The 21,355-nt window shown below is 32.4% G+C and overlaps 1 protein-coding gene across 4 annotated transcripts in view; it reads left to right on the top strand.

Moving 5' to 3' along the window:
• LOC105831999 (max-binding protein MNT) overlaps window positions 1–21,355 on the top strand; it is a 44,025-nt gene that overhangs the window by 12,535 nt on the left and 10,135 nt on the right. For 3 of the 4 annotated variants that reach the window (XM_036290533.1, XM_036290532.1, XM_036290531.1), the window contains 4 exons: window positions 16,849–17,209; window positions 18,451–18,619; window positions 20,341–20,524; window positions 20,805–21,079. In XM_036290533.1, the coding sequence (XP_036146426.1) occupies window positions 16,849–17,209; window positions 18,451–18,619; window positions 20,341–20,524; window positions 20,805–21,079 (989 nt within the window). Of the gene's footprint in view, window positions 1–23; window positions 4,406–16,848; window positions 17,210–18,450; window positions 18,620–20,340; window positions 20,525–20,804; window positions 21,080–21,355 lie in introns of those variants that run through there. The other variant, XM_012672562.3, reaches the window with a different exon arrangement.

The raw sequence follows: 21,355 nt of genomic DNA, 5'->3' as shown, positions 1-21,355 counted from the left end.
ATATCATTGCTGTTAACTATTTAAAACGTCATAAACGGAAGATTATAAAGGAAATAATTAATTCGGAGTATAACGTGAAACGTATCACGATATGTATTTATATACGTTATAATTTTTTCTTGGAAATATATTGAAAAATTAGCGAGGCATATATCTGTAGATAAATCTAGCACGGCGTAGAATAAATTTTCTCTTAGATTTTAACTTCAAAATTATGACAGTCGTGAGATAACATGGATTTTAAAGAATTTTGCTATAATTGTGGTAAAATTTTACAAGGAGAGGGTCAGATATGTATCTGACGGATTTTAAAAGACTCGATATTAAGATTTACAGTTTGATGTTGCAAAAGTAATATATAATACTCAAATGTCAATGGATCAAAAAATTGAAGCTATCAGATTTTAAAGTTTGGAATGATTACACGCGCGATAAATATTACAGCAAATGATCGAAGAGCATCATAGAATCGATCTAATCATAACGCCCAAGTGCCAATTCTTTCAAATTTACAGTTCTTATTAAACAGTATAATATTTAAGAAATAATTTAATGAGTTTGTATTTAATGTGTTTCTAAATAATTAACATTATTTTATTTTTATTTTCTAAATTTAAAATGTGTTTCTTGGTTATACAAAAGTATGTGAAGCAAAGCTGTATACTGTAAGAACACGATAACAAAATAAATATTGCTCTGGGAAAAAAAAGACGGTTAAGCAAACCATTTTGGGGCCCACGATTAGTAATCGGATTATTTGGATTACTCGTAACCCAAATTTTACGTAACCTCGTATTTGGATTAGAAATACGTCATAAGAATAATGACGTCAGAGGAATAGTATTAGTTAAAAAACCTAAAGAATGATTTAAGCAAATGTAAATGTCGGTTATGAGAAGACGTTTCGAGTCTTTCAAACAGTTTTATCATCGAACATTGTAGTTGCAGTAAATCCACATCTCAATTAGACAACGATGATGAGCGCATTCAGCAACCTCATTTAAGGAGTACGTAAATAAAGATACCAACTATTACGCATAATTGTAAAATAGATATGTCGGTAATATGAAAACGGGAATTGATAATTCCGAAATAAGTATATATTTAATCTGAAATCATGGTTACGGATCCCTGATTTTGAATAGTTAAGTTGAAATCAGAAATTGTAACTCAAACTTTTTCATAAGACACATTTTGAATTAACAATCGTAATTCAACTTTACTATCTTAATTTTTAAATTTTACATTCATAAATTTAAGTAATAGAAATAATGTAAATTTTAATTTATTTAATCAAGTTATGTAGGTTATAAATATAGGTTAAGGTAATCACATTTTTGTAAGATGATTAACTCAACCTTCCATCGACAACTACCAATTGTGAATACGTAATTAAGATTTAGAGTGACAATCGTCTTTGTCTATGACGTCATACTTCTTTCTTAAGCGAGATTTCTAATTAGCCCCGCGTAACGAAAAATTTCAATTAGCTATTCTACACAGAGAGAACTGTTTCTTTGAATTTAATATATGTATTTGTTTGAATTATATTTGTTTCACTGGAAAAAATTTATTTCTTACAAAATATTGATTGTTTCGTTACATTAAATCATATTGTTTGGCGGAATAATCACTATTATTTGAAACAATTTAATTAAAATATTTAATTTAAATAAAAACATTATTTGATTCAATAAGATTTAATCTTATATGGTCGCAGCAGCCGCGATGTAGTTCGCGGACCGCCACTAGGCGACGATGCACGTGACACCTTGCTCGTAATACAATTTACACTTCAAAGGCTATATAAGCAGACCACCCAGGATGACAAAAAATGCATCAACCTATGACATCGTAGTGAGCTCTTTGGGCCTACGTATTTTTTATTACATCTTAAAGATACATCTTAGTTGTCATGGCTAAATTTTAGTTTCGATAACGAATATTTTTTTTGCATGTAGTAGTAATCACCTATTCGGTCACGAGCTTCTGTCTCCTTGAAAGAAAAATATGTGCTCAAATAGTGTTTTATCGTTGAATAACACTAGAATTTGAATCAAAGAAAAAACTAAATTCTTTCAAAAAATATTTTATTTAAAAGAAACAATTACTTTGTTTAAAATCCAAACAATTGTATTTGTTAGTTCAAACATCAGTTTCATTGGCGTATACCAATGAACAAATTTGTTTGACTTAAAGAAAATTTATTAAATCCAAAGAAACTTTTCTCTCTGTGTATCTATTTAAAAAATGTTTAAGTTATTCTAGTCAAGTCTTTCAATTAGTTCTGTGGATTTCCAGTTGCGCAAAAGTAATTTTTACTTAAGGGGCACTAATCAGAATGTTAAGCTGCTTAACTATAAACAAAACGGTCAAAATTTTTCCCACAGTGAGAAGAGATTGTCAGTTGATCTCAAACAACAAAGAAGAAAATAATCCCATGACTCCATTTTCCTCTTTTCATTGACACTTGAATGTTGCATATTATTTTTACCACATTAAATTCTATATCTTAATGCCTTTTCTAACTTGTATCTTCTCTTATTAATAAAATCTGGTTAAATTTTAATATAATCAAAATTTATTTTAAGCGCATAGCTAAAATTTTGTAAAGTCCACCCTCTCAGAAAGGATTTCTGATACCAAGACAAAAATACTCGTGACATATTTAATCTAATAATCTTATTGCAACCTCATGTAGTATAAAAATAAAACAAGATTAAGATTAAATCAGAAGTTTCTATCTTCAGATCTGTTCTTCAATCTAGATGAATATCATAAGATTGTCACAAATTTACTAAATCATTCTAAGGAAATTAATAAGAGCATCAAAGGTTATTTTATTCTAGATTTAAGAACTTTTTATTTAAGAATAAAATATTCCTTCTTCGATAATAAATATGATTGGCGCTACACCGATCCTATTTCATGATGGATCGAAGAGTAATAACATTAGGTCCAGAAATCTTTTCTGTGGTCGTGCACTTCCCACGACTGCCACGATTTCGAGGGGTGAGTTCCAAAAAGAAATTCTCCTCCGTGAGAATCGCTACGGTGCCGCGGATAGTGCGCGTGCGACCGGATTCGGAATTATTATCTCGAGAGCGTCACGTCGCTACGGAAGAAGTCCTTCGCGCGATAAGGACAAGGAGCGATCACGCCGAGCGGCGACTGGAGGCAATTCTCGCGTGAAAACGTGGACGATGTCACACTGTCGCGGGAGAGGGGGGGGGGGGGAGTCATCGCCGCTGCCGCCGCCGCCGCCGCCGCCGCCGCCGCCACCACCACCGCTGTCTGGCGAGAAGGGAGGCACGAGGACGTCATCATCCTCGGCCGGCTGGAGGTGGCGGCACGCAAATTTAGATTTCAGTCGGTGTCCGCGACTCACGCGCGGTACGAGTTTCGACCCAGTCGGTCGCCGCGAACCCGAAGCGGAGTCGGGAACAGCTGATTGGGCCGGGGGCTTCGTCGTGGTGTACCGCAGTTACGGAGGTGTTCTTCGAAATCAACGTTTCTCCTTCTGCAAATCGCCAAAAAAAAAAAAAAAAAAAGAAAAACAAAGATCGTCCCTCGAATCCCGTTTCACATTCGGAGCGACAACGTGACGCACGTAGGAGGCACACGAGTGATGCGACGCTCGACCTCGAGCATGGGCGCGATTCACGTCTACGGGAGACTTGACGTCGCGTTGAGAGATTATGCTCCTCCGAGGCTCATCCCCGTGGAATGAGGTGGACGTGCGCGGCGATACGACCCTCGAAATCGCTCGAGCGGCCTTGCCGCTCCGAACGGGCGCGAGCGGGTTTCGAAAGTCGGGATTTTTCCTAGCCCTCGCCGTGCCCTTCCCCCCCTCCGTCGCAGTCGCCGTCGTGGCCACCGTTGTCGTCTCGGGCCTTTCTCTCATACGTCTTGCGATAGCAGTTTCTCCGCGGCGCGGCCTTCTCGTCCGAGTCCTGGACGGAGCAAAGTTTAACGATTTGCCGACGAGGACGACGACGACGACGGCGGCGGCGGCAGCGGCGGCAGAGAGGTGGACGTAGCGTCCGGTCGAATCGATTCTCCTCGTAGCCGGAAGCTCGAGCGAAGAAAGAGCAACTTGAACGGAAGTCCCGGTCGCGCGCCGGATCGGGGAAGATGGGTGTTCTCCTGTTGCCGGACGGTATCACGTCGCAATCGGTGATGATACAATCGCGCGCGAGTTTGAACGCCGTCGACGTCGTCGCCGAGGCGAACAACAACGTGAGCGGCCTGGCGGACGCGAATGATCCGCCGCCGCCGGCGGCGGCGGCGCCGACGCGAGTCATCGGTATACTCGACATCGTCAACGGCGTCGAACCGCCGCCGCACAGGAGCGATTGGACGCCACCCCCGCCGAAGAAAAAGTGGATACGTCACTACCTGCTTGGTGAGGTCCTCCCCCGCATGCGTCGTTTTCTCAAATGTCTCATTCAAGTGCCACCCTCTCCCGCTTCACATTCGGCGAATCAGTGGGTTTTGCATTCAGAGAAAAAATTGTGTTAGCAACTATGGATTACAGTTGAAATCTTATTTTAATGTAAATTAATAGTTACATAAGTAATGCCGCCGTGGTAAAATACAAACTATAATATTTTTACAATTGTTACTGAAACTGTGCAATTGCATTAATTATAATATAGTTTGAACTATGTGTAATACTATTACACATACAACTATACAAGTATACAACTATACAAGTATACAACTATACAAGTCTCATTCGTAAAACTATTACACACAGTTCATACTATGTGTAATACTATTACTAGTATGTGTAATAGTTCTACGAATGAGACTTGTATAGTTGTATCTTTATAGTTGCCACGACTATAGAATTTTTCTTTGAGTGTATGAAATTTACGTCCATTTCTACTCTAATCGTAGATTAGCCTTAATTTCGGTTTGACTTACTTTCTGTCGTTTTCCAGTTCTTAGAACTGGAGAAAAATGGAAAACCTGTTAAAACAAGATTAAATCCACCAATGTAGATTAATCTGTATTGGTAGAAGAAATAAACATTAATGTAATTTGTGCTTCAAATTTTTGAAACAAATCGAACATTATGAATGTTGAGGTTTTTGGGGAAATTTTATGAAAATTACAAGGATTTACTGTACAGAAAAAGACATTAATATCAAATTGAAACTAATGTATTCTGTTTAACAATTGTTTTATACACTGAGAAAAAAGTAATTGATTCAACAAAATTCTTTTGATTACAAGATTGAAGCTATATGTTCTATTTTTGATCAAATATATTGATTGTATGCGAATATTGAAAAGATATACTCAATACAACAATATATGGTATTGCAATATAAATACATAGTCTAATTAACATCGTTGTACTTGCATTAACAGCGAATATTACTATATTAAGTATATTTTTTGTTGGCAGCCCGCAACGAAACGTTTTGTTGAATCGATTACTTTTTTTCTCAGTGTATGTAAGCAAGAAATTATAATTATGATATTTTTTCTTCTCAAGTTATGAACAATTATTATTGAATAATAAGAATTATTTAATACTTGATTTCTTGATGAACCTAAGTAAAATTTCTTCATGTAAACAATTTATGTCTCTTTAACGCGCTTATATAATCTCATTTCAAGAATAAGAATATTTTTAAATAAGAACGAAGAATAAGAAATTCTTTTTCTATGCGTTTAATTACAATGTCATTGAATTTTTTTAAATGCCGAAAATATCTTTGACTTAAACAAATAGATCTAATCGATTATGAATTTCAATATGCAAATTTATTCGAGATATCCAATTCTGTCGTATGACAGAATTCCGATCAACTCTTATTTTTCGTACAGGCATAACTTTGGAAGTACGGATTCGTAGATGTTAAAACGTCTATCGTTTCATGGATGAAACGAATCTTCCCACGAAATCAGATCTCGCGCCGAAAATTTATTCTGTTGACTCTCGATTTTCAATCGTTTGCAAACAAAATTCTGGAATAATGCACTACCGCAATTTTATCTTTTCATGGATGACCGATTTCCATCGTAATTTTACTAAAAATGTTTTTCTGTGCGCTTTACATTAAAACCTTTCTCCGAACATTTAATAGTATATTTTATTGCTCCGAGAAATTTTGAGTACACGCAACAGTTAAATTTTAATCACTTATCACGTATCGTCTATCGCTGTGATTTTAGCGACGTTCCTACTTCGGAAAAGTCCAAACGAGATTGAAGCTATATGTTCCATTTTTGATCAAATATATTGATTGTATGCAAATATTGAATTATGATTATTCATTTAAATCATGGAAAAATTTTTTCTTAATATTCAAAATTATGATAGTCATGGATAACGTAAACTTCGAAAAATTAATTAATTAGATTAAATTAATTATCAAATAATTCAGATTGCATTTTTTAAATACTAAAATTGTAGTAAGATTATAGTAAAATTTAGTTAAATTTTAGCAAAAGTTAACCAACTATTTCATATTACAGAGTAATTCGATACTGAAATTTAACTGAATCGTTACAATATAAAACTTTACTAAAATTTAATTAGTTTAGTTAAAACTTTTGCTAAAACCAAATAATAATAACGGAATTAAAATTTTACTCAAATTTTAGTAAAATATGACCAAAATTATTCTAATTAATTATATTAATTTATAAAATTTTTTGAAGTTGAAGAATCCTCTAATTATCATAATTTTGAATAAATTCTACGAAAAGAAATTCTCTTTGTGTAAAGTGACAGTTATTCGATACATATAAAGTATCGATTGTCATTAATTTGTTACAAATATAAGTCTTAATTATATATCGACATAATTAAGTATATGTAATATACATTGATGTATGTTTTTAATGTATGTTATGCTACTATGTTGTATAATTGTATAATATGCAGTGTACTTCATTACACTGCATATTATACAATTTACAAGAGTATCATAATTTTAAAGATTTATTAAAAGTATTTACAGAACACTTATTAGAGAGAATTGTTACTGGAGATAATTTTTCGCTTTTTTTCCTAGATATCACCAATGATCGAGAGTGACTTTATATTATAATAATTACAAAAAATTAAAAAAACAAAAAGTTGTCTGCAATTTTATTAATACATATATACTTGTAAAACATTTAATTTTGCAAATTAACCCGTGATTAGGATCATCTTATATTTGCTGTTTGAACATAAGTTATTGGAAACTCATAAAGTTTTTATATCTTTAATGTATTATATCTCGACAACGTGTCGAGTGTCAAGTAGTTGAACACGTGAACAAGAGAGAGATAAAGAAACAGTTAATAAATTGAAATATGTATATAAAAAGACTCTTCTTTGAAAAGCAATAAGTTATAACTAGATAAACAATTGTTACTTTTTGTATCAGTATTTATTAAAGAGTACAGACACTTTTATCTTCTGTACGCGGTGCTTATAGTTATCTTCGACACTCGGGCACTGACGAAGTAAACAGCAAACAGTATATTGGCATGCATTTTCATACCGTTATAAATGAGATATTTCGCGCGAACTAACAGAAAATTACACGTCGCGCGCGCGAATAGATACGTGTCGACGATATTATTGTCACGAATTGTGTGAATATTTCGGTTGAAGCTGGCAATGAAACGTTTGCGCGGAAAACGTGGTAAAAGATGTCTGCGACTATGTGTAGAGAAGTGTGTCTTTTCAATTTTATCGGGACGGAAAGATGGGAGAGTGACTTCTCGGATTTCATTTCGCAGGCAAATGTCGCACGCTACTATGCGCTCGCGTTGAAAAGTTAAATTCTTATTCGCGAGAATCGCGTCGGAAATCTCAAAGATGTATTATATCTATATATAGTCTCAGCAAAGTAAAATGAAATCTGAAATGTGTTAATAATTTTACTTAAACGTTATACACACGAAAGTTACACGAATAATATTACATTAAATTATTTTACAATACAATAACGAGAATCTAAATTTTTTTTTTTGTCTAAATACTTTAAGTACTTAATGTGATTTATACAAAGTTTTGTTGCGATTTTGAGTTTAATTGTTTTTTAAACAAATAACTAAATAAATAAGTGTTTATATTTTATTTATTTTATATGTACATTTTTTTACATAAATATTCTTGAATACTTGAAGTATTTATATATAAAAATTGCAGACATTTGTGATTATGTTTTTTAATTTTTTTATAAAAAGCACATTTTTACTTCTTATTAATATAATTTTTGATCCAGGTAAAAAAATATCGCCAAATTTTTTGTATTACTTTCAAATGCGATATAGAACAATCTGTAACTTTTAAAAATAATACATATTCTTAAAAAAATTGACGATCACTGTCGAGTCAGAATCTGTACGCCTCGCAGGCAAAATGTCGTTTGTTTATATAAATGATTGCATCTACAAACCGCTCTATCACTAATTTCTTTTGAAGAAAATTAATAAGAGAGAAAAATCTTCTTTTATGGAAAATATTTTTTATTTAGGAATCGCTCGTATTTCTAAATTTTGTTCACACATTAGATTTAGGTACACACATGTTACACATGTCAACCTGTAGACTTGTAATATTTCTGAAAGCTTTTATGAATTTTTTGTCACTTAGAAGAATTATTGCATTTCGCGTTTCTCGATTATCGAGATTTGTTATCGATTTTAATGTATCGCTTCGTAAACAACCACGGCTTGGATTAACATCTGATTATCGGTTTTTTTTCCGCTTGTAAATTCGATTTCTCGCTGATCTCACACGGATAGGGCTGCCGTCGCAATCTTCCACCGTCATTTCTTCTGATTTGACCGGTTTGATTTTTGACTCCTCTTGCTGGCTGTCGAATATCCGAATAAATATTACTTCCTTCCTCCCCCTCTCCTCAATCATCTTACTTTTAGTTGGGAGTTTCAGCTTGTTTTATCGCTACTTTGCAATGCAAGCATTTTCTAAAAACGACGCAAATTCACCGGCGTGATTTCGACGGGGGATCGTCAAGGGCCATGAATTTGAAGTGTGTCTGCGGATACGAGATATGGAAATCGGACTATTTATAGTTCGTAGAGTATTTCCAAGTCAAATAACGCCTATACCTCGCGACTATCGAGTTGAGCGTGCAAGAAATGAGATATGCAAAGTGTAGAAAATGCGAGGAATGTAAATATTATGTTATATACACCGGTAGGCAGTATCGGCTACCGATTTTTAAGAAAAAAGACTCAATTTAACAAAACGAAAGGAAAGGGAAAGGAAGAAAAAAGGTGCTTAGCCTGATATTCATAGATGCGGCACGCTTGTGCCAACACTCGTGAATAAAGCGAGATATTTTGTATAACAGTGCGATCGCTGAACAATTCTATCCGACGTAATATAATGCGGTAAACAAGAGTTGTTTACTACTAATTATTTATTGCCAAGTGCAGAATAACGGCTACTACATTACTCTCAGTCTCTGTCTGCCTTGATCTTTGTAAAATATTGCAATAGACGCAATAACTTGATATAAATTAATCGTTGACAGGCAAATTAAGAGAAATTCTCTAATTTAAAAAAATAGAAGAAAAATTACAATTTGATTTTTTTTTTTACTTATGTCTTTTAACATAGGCACTTTTAACATTACCTTCTTTAAAATAATAAATAATAAACAATTTAAAGAATAAGAATAACAATTTGTTATTGAAAAATATTCTCTTTGTAATATTGATAAATATGTAAAATTTGGAAAAGAATGAAAAATTGACGTTTGAAAATTACATATAGACTAAGCAGATTTAAAAATTAATATAATAATGTGTCAATGGCTAACAAATTATGCTAGGTCGACAAATTATTTCGATTTACATGAGATTAGTCACAGATTCTAATCGATTGGTCTTATGTACAATTTAATATAATAGATTCTTTTATATACAAATTTTAATGTTAATGTATCGAATTGTTCTTGTAATGATAATGATTTTAATGTAATAACAAGCGATGTATTTTCACTAGTATGACTTCATATTTAAGAATAAATATCTAATTCGTGAACATTATATATTTTTACAAAAAAATAATACGGTAAAACTTAATTATTTGATTCCAAAAATTTTTGTGAATTCCATTTTTATTAAATATAGTTTTTCAAAATTGTTATATTTTGTGTTTGCAATTAATTATTTAAAACTCTTTTTTATACAACTCAATGTTATATTTTCGAAAATAATTTAATGAAAAATATGTGATCAAAAAATTTTTTTTAATTCAGGAATGTTCTAATGTTAATTATAAATTTGTTCTCAAAATTAGATCAAGTTCTTATATTACGTGAAAAAATTAAAGAGCATTTTTCTAGAAAATGCAATAAAATAAGAATTATATGTTTAGATGCAACTTGCGATTTTGTAATTCGCATAGAATGCAGACATTCAGGTACAGAATCTATAAAAGTTTATACAGATTCTTTGCAGTAACAGGTTTTATTATAAATGGAATTTCCTTTAATTGGTAATCAACGTTTCATACCGTAATTGATTACCTAAACACCCACGGATCCGCGAAACATGCGCAGATGATTGTAAGTGCATGCGGATTTCTTATTAAGTAGAAGGAAAGGGAGAACGGAGTAGTTTTCTGAAGGACGTTCTACAACCGACGCGGTCATTCTCACGAGGAAATCACATGTTACGTCAGCGCAAATGACGTGCGTTCTCGAACGTTGCCCCCCCGCGAATGAAACTTTTCCCAGCAAAATAGAAGTTTAAAAGCTGGTCGCCTGTAAAGATCAACGATTCGTCGTAACTTGTGAATATCTGACTTTTGGACTACGGACAGTTCTTTAAAATCCCGATCTATTTTTACATTCACGAGAAACGTTGATATTAACGGACTATTGATTAATTCATGCTAATTCGGTATCTCGGACAACTGATATGATTGATAATATCCGCGCCACTGACGTATGCTGAATGCAGAATCGACATTGTTCTCGTCGTCTCATTTTACATGGCATATTTGTGCCATCGTATTAACATAATATGTTACAATCAAGTAATATAATGTTGCAACCTTTGTTGCATGTCAGAGTCAATTGTAATGTTAAGAAAAAAAGTTGTTACCTTGATCAAATTTTTCAACTTGATTAAATTTCTTTCATTTATCTATTTAACTCTAATGAAATAACTATATAAATATAAAATAACTAAAAAATAAGTATAAATAAAAAACTATAGTTTAAGGTTTAAGTATTTGACTTGGTAATATTTACCTTTTTTTTTTTAAAATAGATTTAACTTAAATATATAAACACACTTGTTTGTGTGTATGTTGTGTACAAAATCGAAAAACTTAGTCAAATTAACAAATTTTTTTCTGATTATAGAAGCACGTGTATATAATATCTGTTAATTAATAAAATAGACACAATAAATTTTACACAATGGAATCATTTTAGACGTAGATTTGTCAGCAAAACGCGACTATATTTTGCATTAATCCTACGACATTTTTATGCACAATTTAATAAAACAAACATTTTTCTTTTCTCATTTATCACTTTTTTATAGAAAATAATAGTTTTAAAAATAAAACTTCTTCGGGAATTTAAAAAAGAAAGTGATGAATTATATATTATAAAAGAAGTTTTTTAAATTAAATGTGATATATAAACAGTTGTTATGCAGATTTATCATGAATAATTGCAGCAGCTGTCGATGCGGATTATGTTTATTAAAGATAAGCATTGTGAGTTAAATATTTGATTTTCTTATTTGCAAATGGTTTCAGAATCAAAATTCGGTATTCAACATTTTGTGTCGATGATTAGGAAAAAAAAGAATAAATCTGAGACGTCTATAGTCTTTCATTAACTTTTAACTGATATAGCTGATGTAGAGCAAAACTTCCTTAAATATGTTACTTTACTGTAGCCATAACTTAACATTTTTTAATATTTTAAAAAAGCAAAAATATTAAATTTTACTCTTTAAATAAGACTTTTTGTTTATACATTTTTATGAAAATAACAATTTTAAAGCAAAAAATTCGACGTAAAGCTTTTATTAAATAAAAGTTTGTTTTTATTAATAAAAAGATAAAACATTTTTATTTAACAAATTTATGAAAGACAAGATAAAGCAATGAAGAATATATTGTAAAAATTTTTCATCAAATTGATCGAATATTTGAAATAATGTGACTCGCAATTTTGAAAATGTGTTTCGAGAAAAATACGTTTAAAGAATAATCACAAAGAATATTCTCTTATGATTGGAATGGAACGTATTTCTCTCTTTCCTAACAAAACCATTAGAGACAAACGATAAAGAATAGCCGCGGTATTTAAAAAAAAAATGCAAAAAAAATCGATTTTTTTTTTTAATTTCTTTAAACGCATGAGAAAGTCTTTAAATTATTCTTTAGAACTTTTTGTTGTAAATTATTACCGTTTAAATGCATCGAGGAATGCGATGCGTGCTGCGTGCCTTCGAGAAATCAGACACAGGATATGGCGACGATAATAATACTTTTCAAGTAGCCCCGTGTGACTTTACGCGGATGCGGTGTTACCCTGTACATTATACATTCCTCACGCCGAATAAACTGCCACTGACACTCGTGTGCGCTCGCGAAAAAAAAAATCCCGTTGGACTGATTGGCATATCATTTGAAAGGAAAATCACGCCGCGGTTCCGCTCGCACGTAAGCGAACATGCAAATGCACCGAGTGCGAAATTTATTACCGCAAACTAGAGAACAAGCAGCAATTCGCTTTGGACTCGCGCTAATGTCCGATAGGATTTTGTGCATTTTTGTCGATAATAGTGATTGAACGTATATGTAAAAGATGCTTCATAATTCGCGACATGAAAAGTCGAAGATTTTGCGTCAATTTAAAATCCAAGGAATATCCTTCAACTTATAGTAACGATTTATTAGATTGTTACTCAAATACTATGTTTTATAATTTACGACTTTTAATGTCTGATAAATTTGAAATTGCTTTTATTTTATATTGTATATACTTGAAACTGATGCAAGAAAATTTTGCGGCAATTTTCTAGATCCAGAATTATTTCAATAAGAAGTAGAAATGTGCTCTAAGACAAAAAATAGTTTTTCTGAAATATTTTAAAATTTAGCTAAGTATAGATCTAATAATAATTTTATTCAGAATATCGAAATAATCACGAAGGACGTTCAAGCGTGACGAGTAATATTGCAAAAAGTTTTAACACTCTAGTAATTTGACTATGATATATATGGTGTCCTAAAATATGTGGGTCAACGCTCGTAAAAAGGTAAAAGGGATCGAGATGAACATAAAAGTCCAATATTGTCTTAAGTTAGGTCCACCAATAATCGAGATATTAACGTATGGAATCTGCAAATAATCTAATTAATTTCTATCGTAATTGTGAACGTTAAATTAATAAAAGCTTATCATTCACGATAGATTTTTTCTTCCGTGTCTCGAGCGGATCGAGCTCTTCCCTTAACGCGCTCTCATTCGCATAATTTGAAAAATTAATACCTCGATTATTGGTGGACCTAACCCAAGACCTAAGACAATATTGAACTTTTACACTGAGAAAAAAATTGCTAGATACAAATAAATATTTCTTTGAATAATGCTAATAACATATTTTATAGAAAATCAATAATATTTATTTCAAACAAGTAATATTATAGATCTAAATTATAGAAAACTAGTACTTGTTTTAAATAAATATTATTGATTTTCTATAAATTAATGTTATTAGCACTATTCCAAGAAATATTTATTTGATTGAATCTAGTATTTTTTTTTCTCAGTGTATATTTATCTTAATCCCTTCTACCTTTTTACGAGCGTTGACCCACATGTTTTGGGACACCCTGTATATATAATTATTTTGACAGTCTAATAAAATTATCTCGTGATCTGTATCCAACTAAAGTTTTAAATACTTTAGCAAAATTGTTTTCTCCGTGTAGAGAAATGTACACTGAAAATAAATTTACTAAATTGAAATATTTTTTCAAATAGTACCATGCAGAAGTTTTGTAAAAAAATAAGTAATATTTATTTCAAATAAGAAAATATTTTCTATAATTTAGAAAATGTATAATACATTTTCTAAGTTATAGAAAATATTCTCTTATTTCAAGTAAATATTATTTATTTTTTACAAAACTTCTGCATGGTGCTATTAAAAGAAATATTTCAATTTAGTAATTTTTTTTTAGTGTACTAAAAAATAATGATAAACATCTGACCGTTTTTTATGTAAGTGATTTAAGTATTTAAGATGAGATTTATATAAAATATTATTGCTGGGTTTAATAGTATATTTGTGCATTTACGAATTCGCGATTAAATTGCTCGTCTGTCTTAAAACTACATTCTTAAAATTAAAATCCAACTCCGCTGAGGACTCCGCACATCTGGGCGCTATTAATAGCGCATTATCGAAATGTTAGTTTAATAAATTACACGATAAGTACTCTTTGAAGACTTCTCGACTGCGAATCGACGTGAATCGGCACAAACGCGTGTCCGCGCGTTACCCCGAAGTTAAACCATCGCTCGTTTAATTTCGCGAGGAGCAACGGTATCGCGTGGATGCCGCCGTTTAGCTTCTCGGTCTCTTGTTGCCCTCTCCCGCACGGATATACGCACGCTGCAAGGTGCACGCGTCTTCGAGCGTTAGGAATAGATTTAGGAAAGAGCGAGCTATGCGACTCGGGGCGGCCGCTGCCAAGTCACAGCCCGCACATGAATGAGTTAGCTGCATGTGCGTACACGTGCCGCGCTAATTTATCGTGCCGACGGTGAATAGAGCGAAGTCGGTAGACTGGAGAGAGAGAGCGAGAGAGAGAGAGAGAAAGAAAAGGAGGAAGTTGCTCTCTCTTCGTGCCCGGTAGCGAGACGTTGCGGCCGTTCGCGAATTTGTTATCTTCTCTCGTCCAGACGCGTAAAATCCCGCCGTCCAAAGATTTGCGCGAGATCCCTAACAGTGAAGACATTATCATGTAAATATTCTCTATATATGTAGACAAAAAAAAATCTACAAAAATATGCTCCTTCGTTTTAGAGCCGTCAAACAGCGCAATATCCGTACTTGGAGGCCTATGATAATCACGATTTATAAACTGAAAAAAAAAAAGGTTGTTGATTTGACTAAATTTTTCATGTATTTCAGTATTTTATGTATTTCAGTCAAATATACTTGAATTAAAGAAACTTAATCAAGTTGAAAAATTTAGTCAAATTAACATTTTTTCCTCAGTATAGCTCAATGCAGTTAAAAATTATTGAAAAATCGCTGTTATTATGTGATTTTTTGATAAATGATAAAATCTTATCCAACAAAATTATATATTTGTTATTTTATGTATAATACACAAAGGAAACACTTTCTCTTAAAATAGTGGACAGAAATTTAAAAAATTAAAATTAAATTAAATTTTTTTAAAATTCTTTATAAGTTTAGAAATTAAATAAAATTTTACTAAAGTAAAATCAAATTTATTTTAATTTTATTTTAGATACATAATTGTATTGCAATTAAAGTAAAATTTTTCAACATCCATCTTATCCCACGATTGGCATAATTAAATAAATGATAAATAAATTCTAAGAGAAAATTCTTTCCGTGTATCTCTAGTTTTCTTTCTGTAATAAAAAATTATTTTATATAAAAATAGAATGAAATACCCGGTGTTAATTAATCTGCCAACTTTGTCGAGTGAATTATTGATACAATTTCCGATATTCTATACGGGAGAGATGAGTTTTTGACGAAAGGAAGCTGGGCTCGGTCGAAGCCATCGCCACTCCGGAGAATATCTGCTAATCTTAGGCGAAAAGCGCGGCCATTCAAGCACGAGCGTAGAATAGAATGGCAAGCCGGGAGCTTTGTCGTCTGTAGCCATGGAATGCCAGGAATCATAGTGCCTCCGTGAATGCGCCTATATCTAGAATGAAAGTTTCGAGGCGACGCGACAAAGCCACCGCAATAAAATTTTGGCCTCTATAGCACCGTTTCATCCCGAGAAATTTGAACGTGTGACGGTGCAGGTCCATTGACATTTAGATTAACACATAAAGTTTCACTGTTGTTTTCTGTTGGTCCTAATAAAATATCTCGTTGGGATTTTATAAGAAAATAAGTATAATATTTGTAAGTGTATTATTTCTAAATTATTTTAAACTTGTATATGGAAAAACGCAATCATGATTAAATTAACAAGATGTACGGAGAGAATTTTCTCTTAAAATTTACCCTCGAAATCTCGTAATTGTGGGATAATGTGTGACCTCGAGTAAATTTTACTAAAAAGTCCAGGTCACATTATCCTAAAAATACCAGATTTTGAGGGTAAATTTCAAGAGAAAATTCTCTCCGTATACATATATTTGATCAAGCAAATTTTTTTGAAAATAAACAGAATTTCTACTTTCAATCAAATATTTTTATATGAAACCAGAATATTTAGCAATTATAGTTATAACTATAAGAATTTGTTTTCTTTAGTAACTCTTGTAATTAACAGCAAAATCAAATAGATAATTTACCGTGAGTTACGGTAGAAAATATTTTCCAAAAACACAATCTCAAGTAAAATGGAATATCAGTTTTCATCGATCTCGGGAACGAGAAATTGATCAGCGGACGCAATAGTCGACAGACGCATTGCAATTCCATCTCGCGATAATTTCAAGATTTCATCAAAATGTGTCACAAAGTAACGGAAATGTTTTCTGAATTTTCTAAAGCAAATAAAAAAATTGTTAAAAGTTATTTCTTAAAAAAAAAAATGCGGATTCTCCGCTTCTTCACTCATCTTTTAACCGCTTAAGTAAAGTGATTTTAATGATGTTGCAGAAGAAGAACCGTTGGAGAATAGCAGAATGGGTCTTTCGATAGCTTCCAGAGGTACTTCTGTGGTCTCCAGCACGCGAGTTACGCCGTCGTCAACCGGGTCGAACTCCGTTCAGCTGACTGCGCTCCATTCCATGTCTCATCACCATCCTCATCAACAGCAACAACAACAACAGCAACAGCAGCCGCAACAGCAACATCAGCAGCAGCAGCAACATCAGCAGCAGCATCACCATAGCGATCATCATAACACTCATAATCATTATATGGAGAATCACAATCCGAATCAATCCCAACAGAGTATGGGCAATCTCGTTGTCGATGTCGAAACGAGTCAACACGACAATAAGAAACAACGGACCGGGTGAGCTTGCCTTAATTTTTTGTGTCCTCTCTATTTCTTTGGAAATATTGTAAACCAGATTATTTTCCGTGACGATATTTAAGTGATTTTGTAATTCTGCTTTTAACTGTATTACATTCAGAAAAAAGTTAATTTGACTAATTTTTTTTAACTTGACTTAATTTTTTCAAGTATATTTACATATTTAAATTAACTTAAATATATAAAATACATAAAATTAACTTAAATACATAAAACTTGAGCTGAAATTCAACCATTTTATGTATTTAAATCAGCTTGATACTGAAGTTTAAGTATTTTATATATCTAATGTAATTAAAAATTTAATTAACGTGTTTAAACTTAGTTCAAGTATTTATATATTCAACTGGAAAAATTATTAACTTGCTTAGATTTTTTCAACTTGATTCAACTTCTTGTTTTAAGTATATTTATACATTTAATTTAAATTATACATAATGTACTTTAATTCAAATATTTACATATTTAAATATACAAATACTTGAACTGAAGAAATCTAATCAAGTTAAAAAAAATTTAGTCAAGTTAACTAATTTTTTTTTATTGCATAACTAATCTTAGTTTTATAACACAAAACCAAGAATTTAACTAAGAATTAAGAATTGGACTGAAGATCCAAGCTCCAGGGGAAAAGACTGTTCCACTTGTTTGTTGTATTCTACTTTATCAATGCTATTATATTCGAATTTGTCTAAAATAAATGCGATAATGTCCGTCTATAATGGACACATCTACTTACGCGGCGACACCGACACATTCCATCGCGAGTCGATACGTCAGCCTGTTGCTTCGCGCGTTCTCGCCTCATCGTCTCTCCTCACCGCTCCTCTCCGTATGCACGAACGACGCCGTCGCCGACGTTACAGGCGGCTATACCTATTTACGCCGTGCACGTGTCCAGGGTGAATGGCACGTGTACGACGCGTCGCTCGGAGTATTGCATCGCAATGCGTGGCGTTATGCGATCGCGTCACATAGAATACGTAGTAAATCATCGTACCTGTAAAATTGATACAAAATTCATAAATTTATACATGAAAAATTTTCTAACTGAATAAAATTTTACTAAATTTTATTAATAGTAAAATTATAGAAGTAGAAGTATGATAAATTTTGAAAGAAAATTTTCTGTGTAGGATTGAGGAAAGACGAACAAAAAATAATTCTTTCATTTATTTCCATTTATATTTTGCTTTATAATTAACATTTTCTCATTACAGAACATGTGTACTTCGGTCTGGTACCAGGGAAGTACATAACAAGCTGGAGAAAAATCGAAGAGCGCATCTGAAGGAGTGTTTTGAACTTTTAAAGAGGCAACTACCATCACAAGACGAAAAAAAGTGTTCAAATCTCTCTATTCTCCATGCGGCGAACAAATATATACAGGCAAGTTTTAACCCACTACATAAAAATGCGTGATTTCTAGTGTATCCCATTTGATTTTTCCAGTATATTTTGTCATCAATGTAAAACTGCACAACAGACTACACAAAAAGAATTTTCTCTTACAATTTACTCTTAAAATTATGTGTGTATAGAGAAAATTTTATATCAAAAATTACTGTGTATGTTAGTAGCGTTAGTACGGATTATTTTTAAAAATTTAGAAAATTGTATCATAAATAGTGTAAATAAATAAAGATTATATATATATATATATATATATATAATGGCAATTTGATAAAAAACAGTAAAAATGTTTGTAATTTCTTGTTTGATCTGCGCTTACTATTTAATATAATTTTTAGTATAAAATTTTTTCCATATGGTAAAATCTGGGACAACATGGTTATCGAAGAATTTTACTATTTACTTTTAATTTTTGTAAAATTTAATATACCTAATTTTATGAAAATTTAGTAAAATGTAGTAAATTTTCACTAAATTTTTTCAAAATTATATTAAATTTTTAATAAAACTTTTTAATGGCTATATTGATTATCCTTATTTCAAGAATAAATTCTAAAACAAAATTCTATATATAATTTTCGAATAATCGTCAACTCGAGAAATGTGGTGTGAGGAAAAGATACTCAAAAGTTGTATCTAGCATATTTCAATAATATTTTTACATATTTCCTCTTTTGGGTGTCAACGTCCCCTTCTCTGCATCGCAGATTCCTGATGATCGCTTCTTTTTTTTTATCGCATCTTTATGCGAGTAGTGCGAGTTGCATTTTTCTATGAGGAGACACTACCTATATCGACTCCACGTGATCGCACGGCCATCGGTGTCACACCGCACGGCACGTACAACGTGCGGTTGCTCTCCGGACTTTTATCGTCCAACGCCGTTGCTATCGACCGTTACGCACGATGCATCTCACTAGGGCACTAAAAACGACAAAGGCGTCAATGCCAAAGCTATTTAATGCGGTCCTTAAATACTTAGTGCATATAATAATATTGTACTATTGTACAATATTTAGAGCTGGGAAGTAAATTGTTACTTATCACGAATCGAAGTTACAATTATACTTTCATACTTATATCTTATTTTTAACAACTTAACTTTTTATTCCTATCTTTCTATTGTGCATATACTATATATATATATATATATATATGTGTGTATACATACATACATACACATACACATACATACATATGTATACGCGCGCGCGCATACACATACATACATATGTATATGCGCGCGCGCGCGCGTGTGTGTGTGTGTGTGTGTATTACTAATTTATAATAGTTACTTTATATATTTTAAATGTATTTGTTAACACATAGTCTATAGTTAACGTATAATCGCTTAACAAATAACATATAATCGCTTAACAAATTCAAATATTGAATTATTTTTAAGAATAGCCATCAAATAAAGTTAAAACATTAAAGTTAAAATTTTATTCTTTCAAATAAACCTTAAAAATTGATTTAGCATGAAGTTTGAATTTGGCAAATTTAAAAAAAAATATTGATTTGTAATTTTGATCTTATACACATGCGCGTGTGCGCATATGTGTATATATATTATGGATTAATTGTTTAATAAATATACCATCTGATATATCGAGGGGAAGGAGAATGAAAATATGTTGTATGAAAAGCAATGTTTAAGAGAGTAAAATTCTTATAATCCAAAATTCAAATCGTAGGCACTGCGAAAGAAAGAACGAGATTACGAGCATGAGATGGAGAGACTTGCGAGAGAAAAAATCGCGGCCCAGCAGAGATTGGTAGCTTTGAAGAAAGAGCTCAATGCAAGTTGGGATCATATCGACATCAATTCTCTTTTGTTGGAACAGAATCCTGGAGCGGATGTATCAGCTGCCAAAAATGGTGAGATAAACACGGAATAATTTGCTATAGGATCATAGGATTAATAAGCCAATAAGTTGTTTTATTGTAAAAAAAGATCTGTGATCTTATTTATAACATTTATAACATTTATAACATTTTCTGGATATTTTCTCTCTAACTTTTATTTTAATTTATTTTATTTTTGTTTGGAAAGAGAATTGCTCTATATCGTAAAAAGCAATATTTTTTTCTTTATTTCATGAAAGAAAATTTACTTATCAACGTTTTATTTAATAAAAATCTCTTTAACAAATTTCAGAAAGTAGGGAGGTTGACGTTACTGGACTCTCACGGGGTGGCACGAGGTACAGCAGCACGAGTAGTCTGAACAGCGTAACGACGGCCAGTTCCCCACAAACATTGCAGTCCACTAGCACGACCTCCAATATTCATAATCAAGCTGTGACCGCAGCTGCGGGTGTCGTTTGTCAAACGCAAGATATGAATCTTACTCCACGAAGCTCCAGGGAGAGTCCACCCGCAAATTCAACTGCTGGAACGGCATCCGCGCCTAGCATTTCTACTCCAACGCAAGTACGTTCGCCTTTCCTCAAATAAACGACAAAGTTATTTCCGCACCACATATCCAAGGCGAGATCGCGAATATTACGATTTTGCAATAAATTGGTGCCAGAACAAATCACCACACATTTGCAGAGCCGTTTACAGACTGTTACTGGAAACGGCTTTGAAAATGTGTGACATATACTTTCTTAGTCATTTTGTTTCCTTCTTTGGAATTGTTCATTTTATAACGTATGTGTGTATGTGAGATTACTGATGACGCGAATTCCAAAATTAAAACTGGAT

The sequence above is a fragment of the Monomorium pharaonis genome, chromosome 8, assembly GCF_013373865.1.
Source record: "Monomorium pharaonis isolate MP-MQ-018 chromosome 8, ASM1337386v2, whole genome shotgun sequence".
NCBI classification, from domain to species: Eukaryota; Metazoa; Arthropoda; class Insecta; order Hymenoptera; family Formicidae; genus Monomorium; species Monomorium pharaonis.
This window is presented reverse-complemented; position numbering and strand designations above follow the sequence as displayed.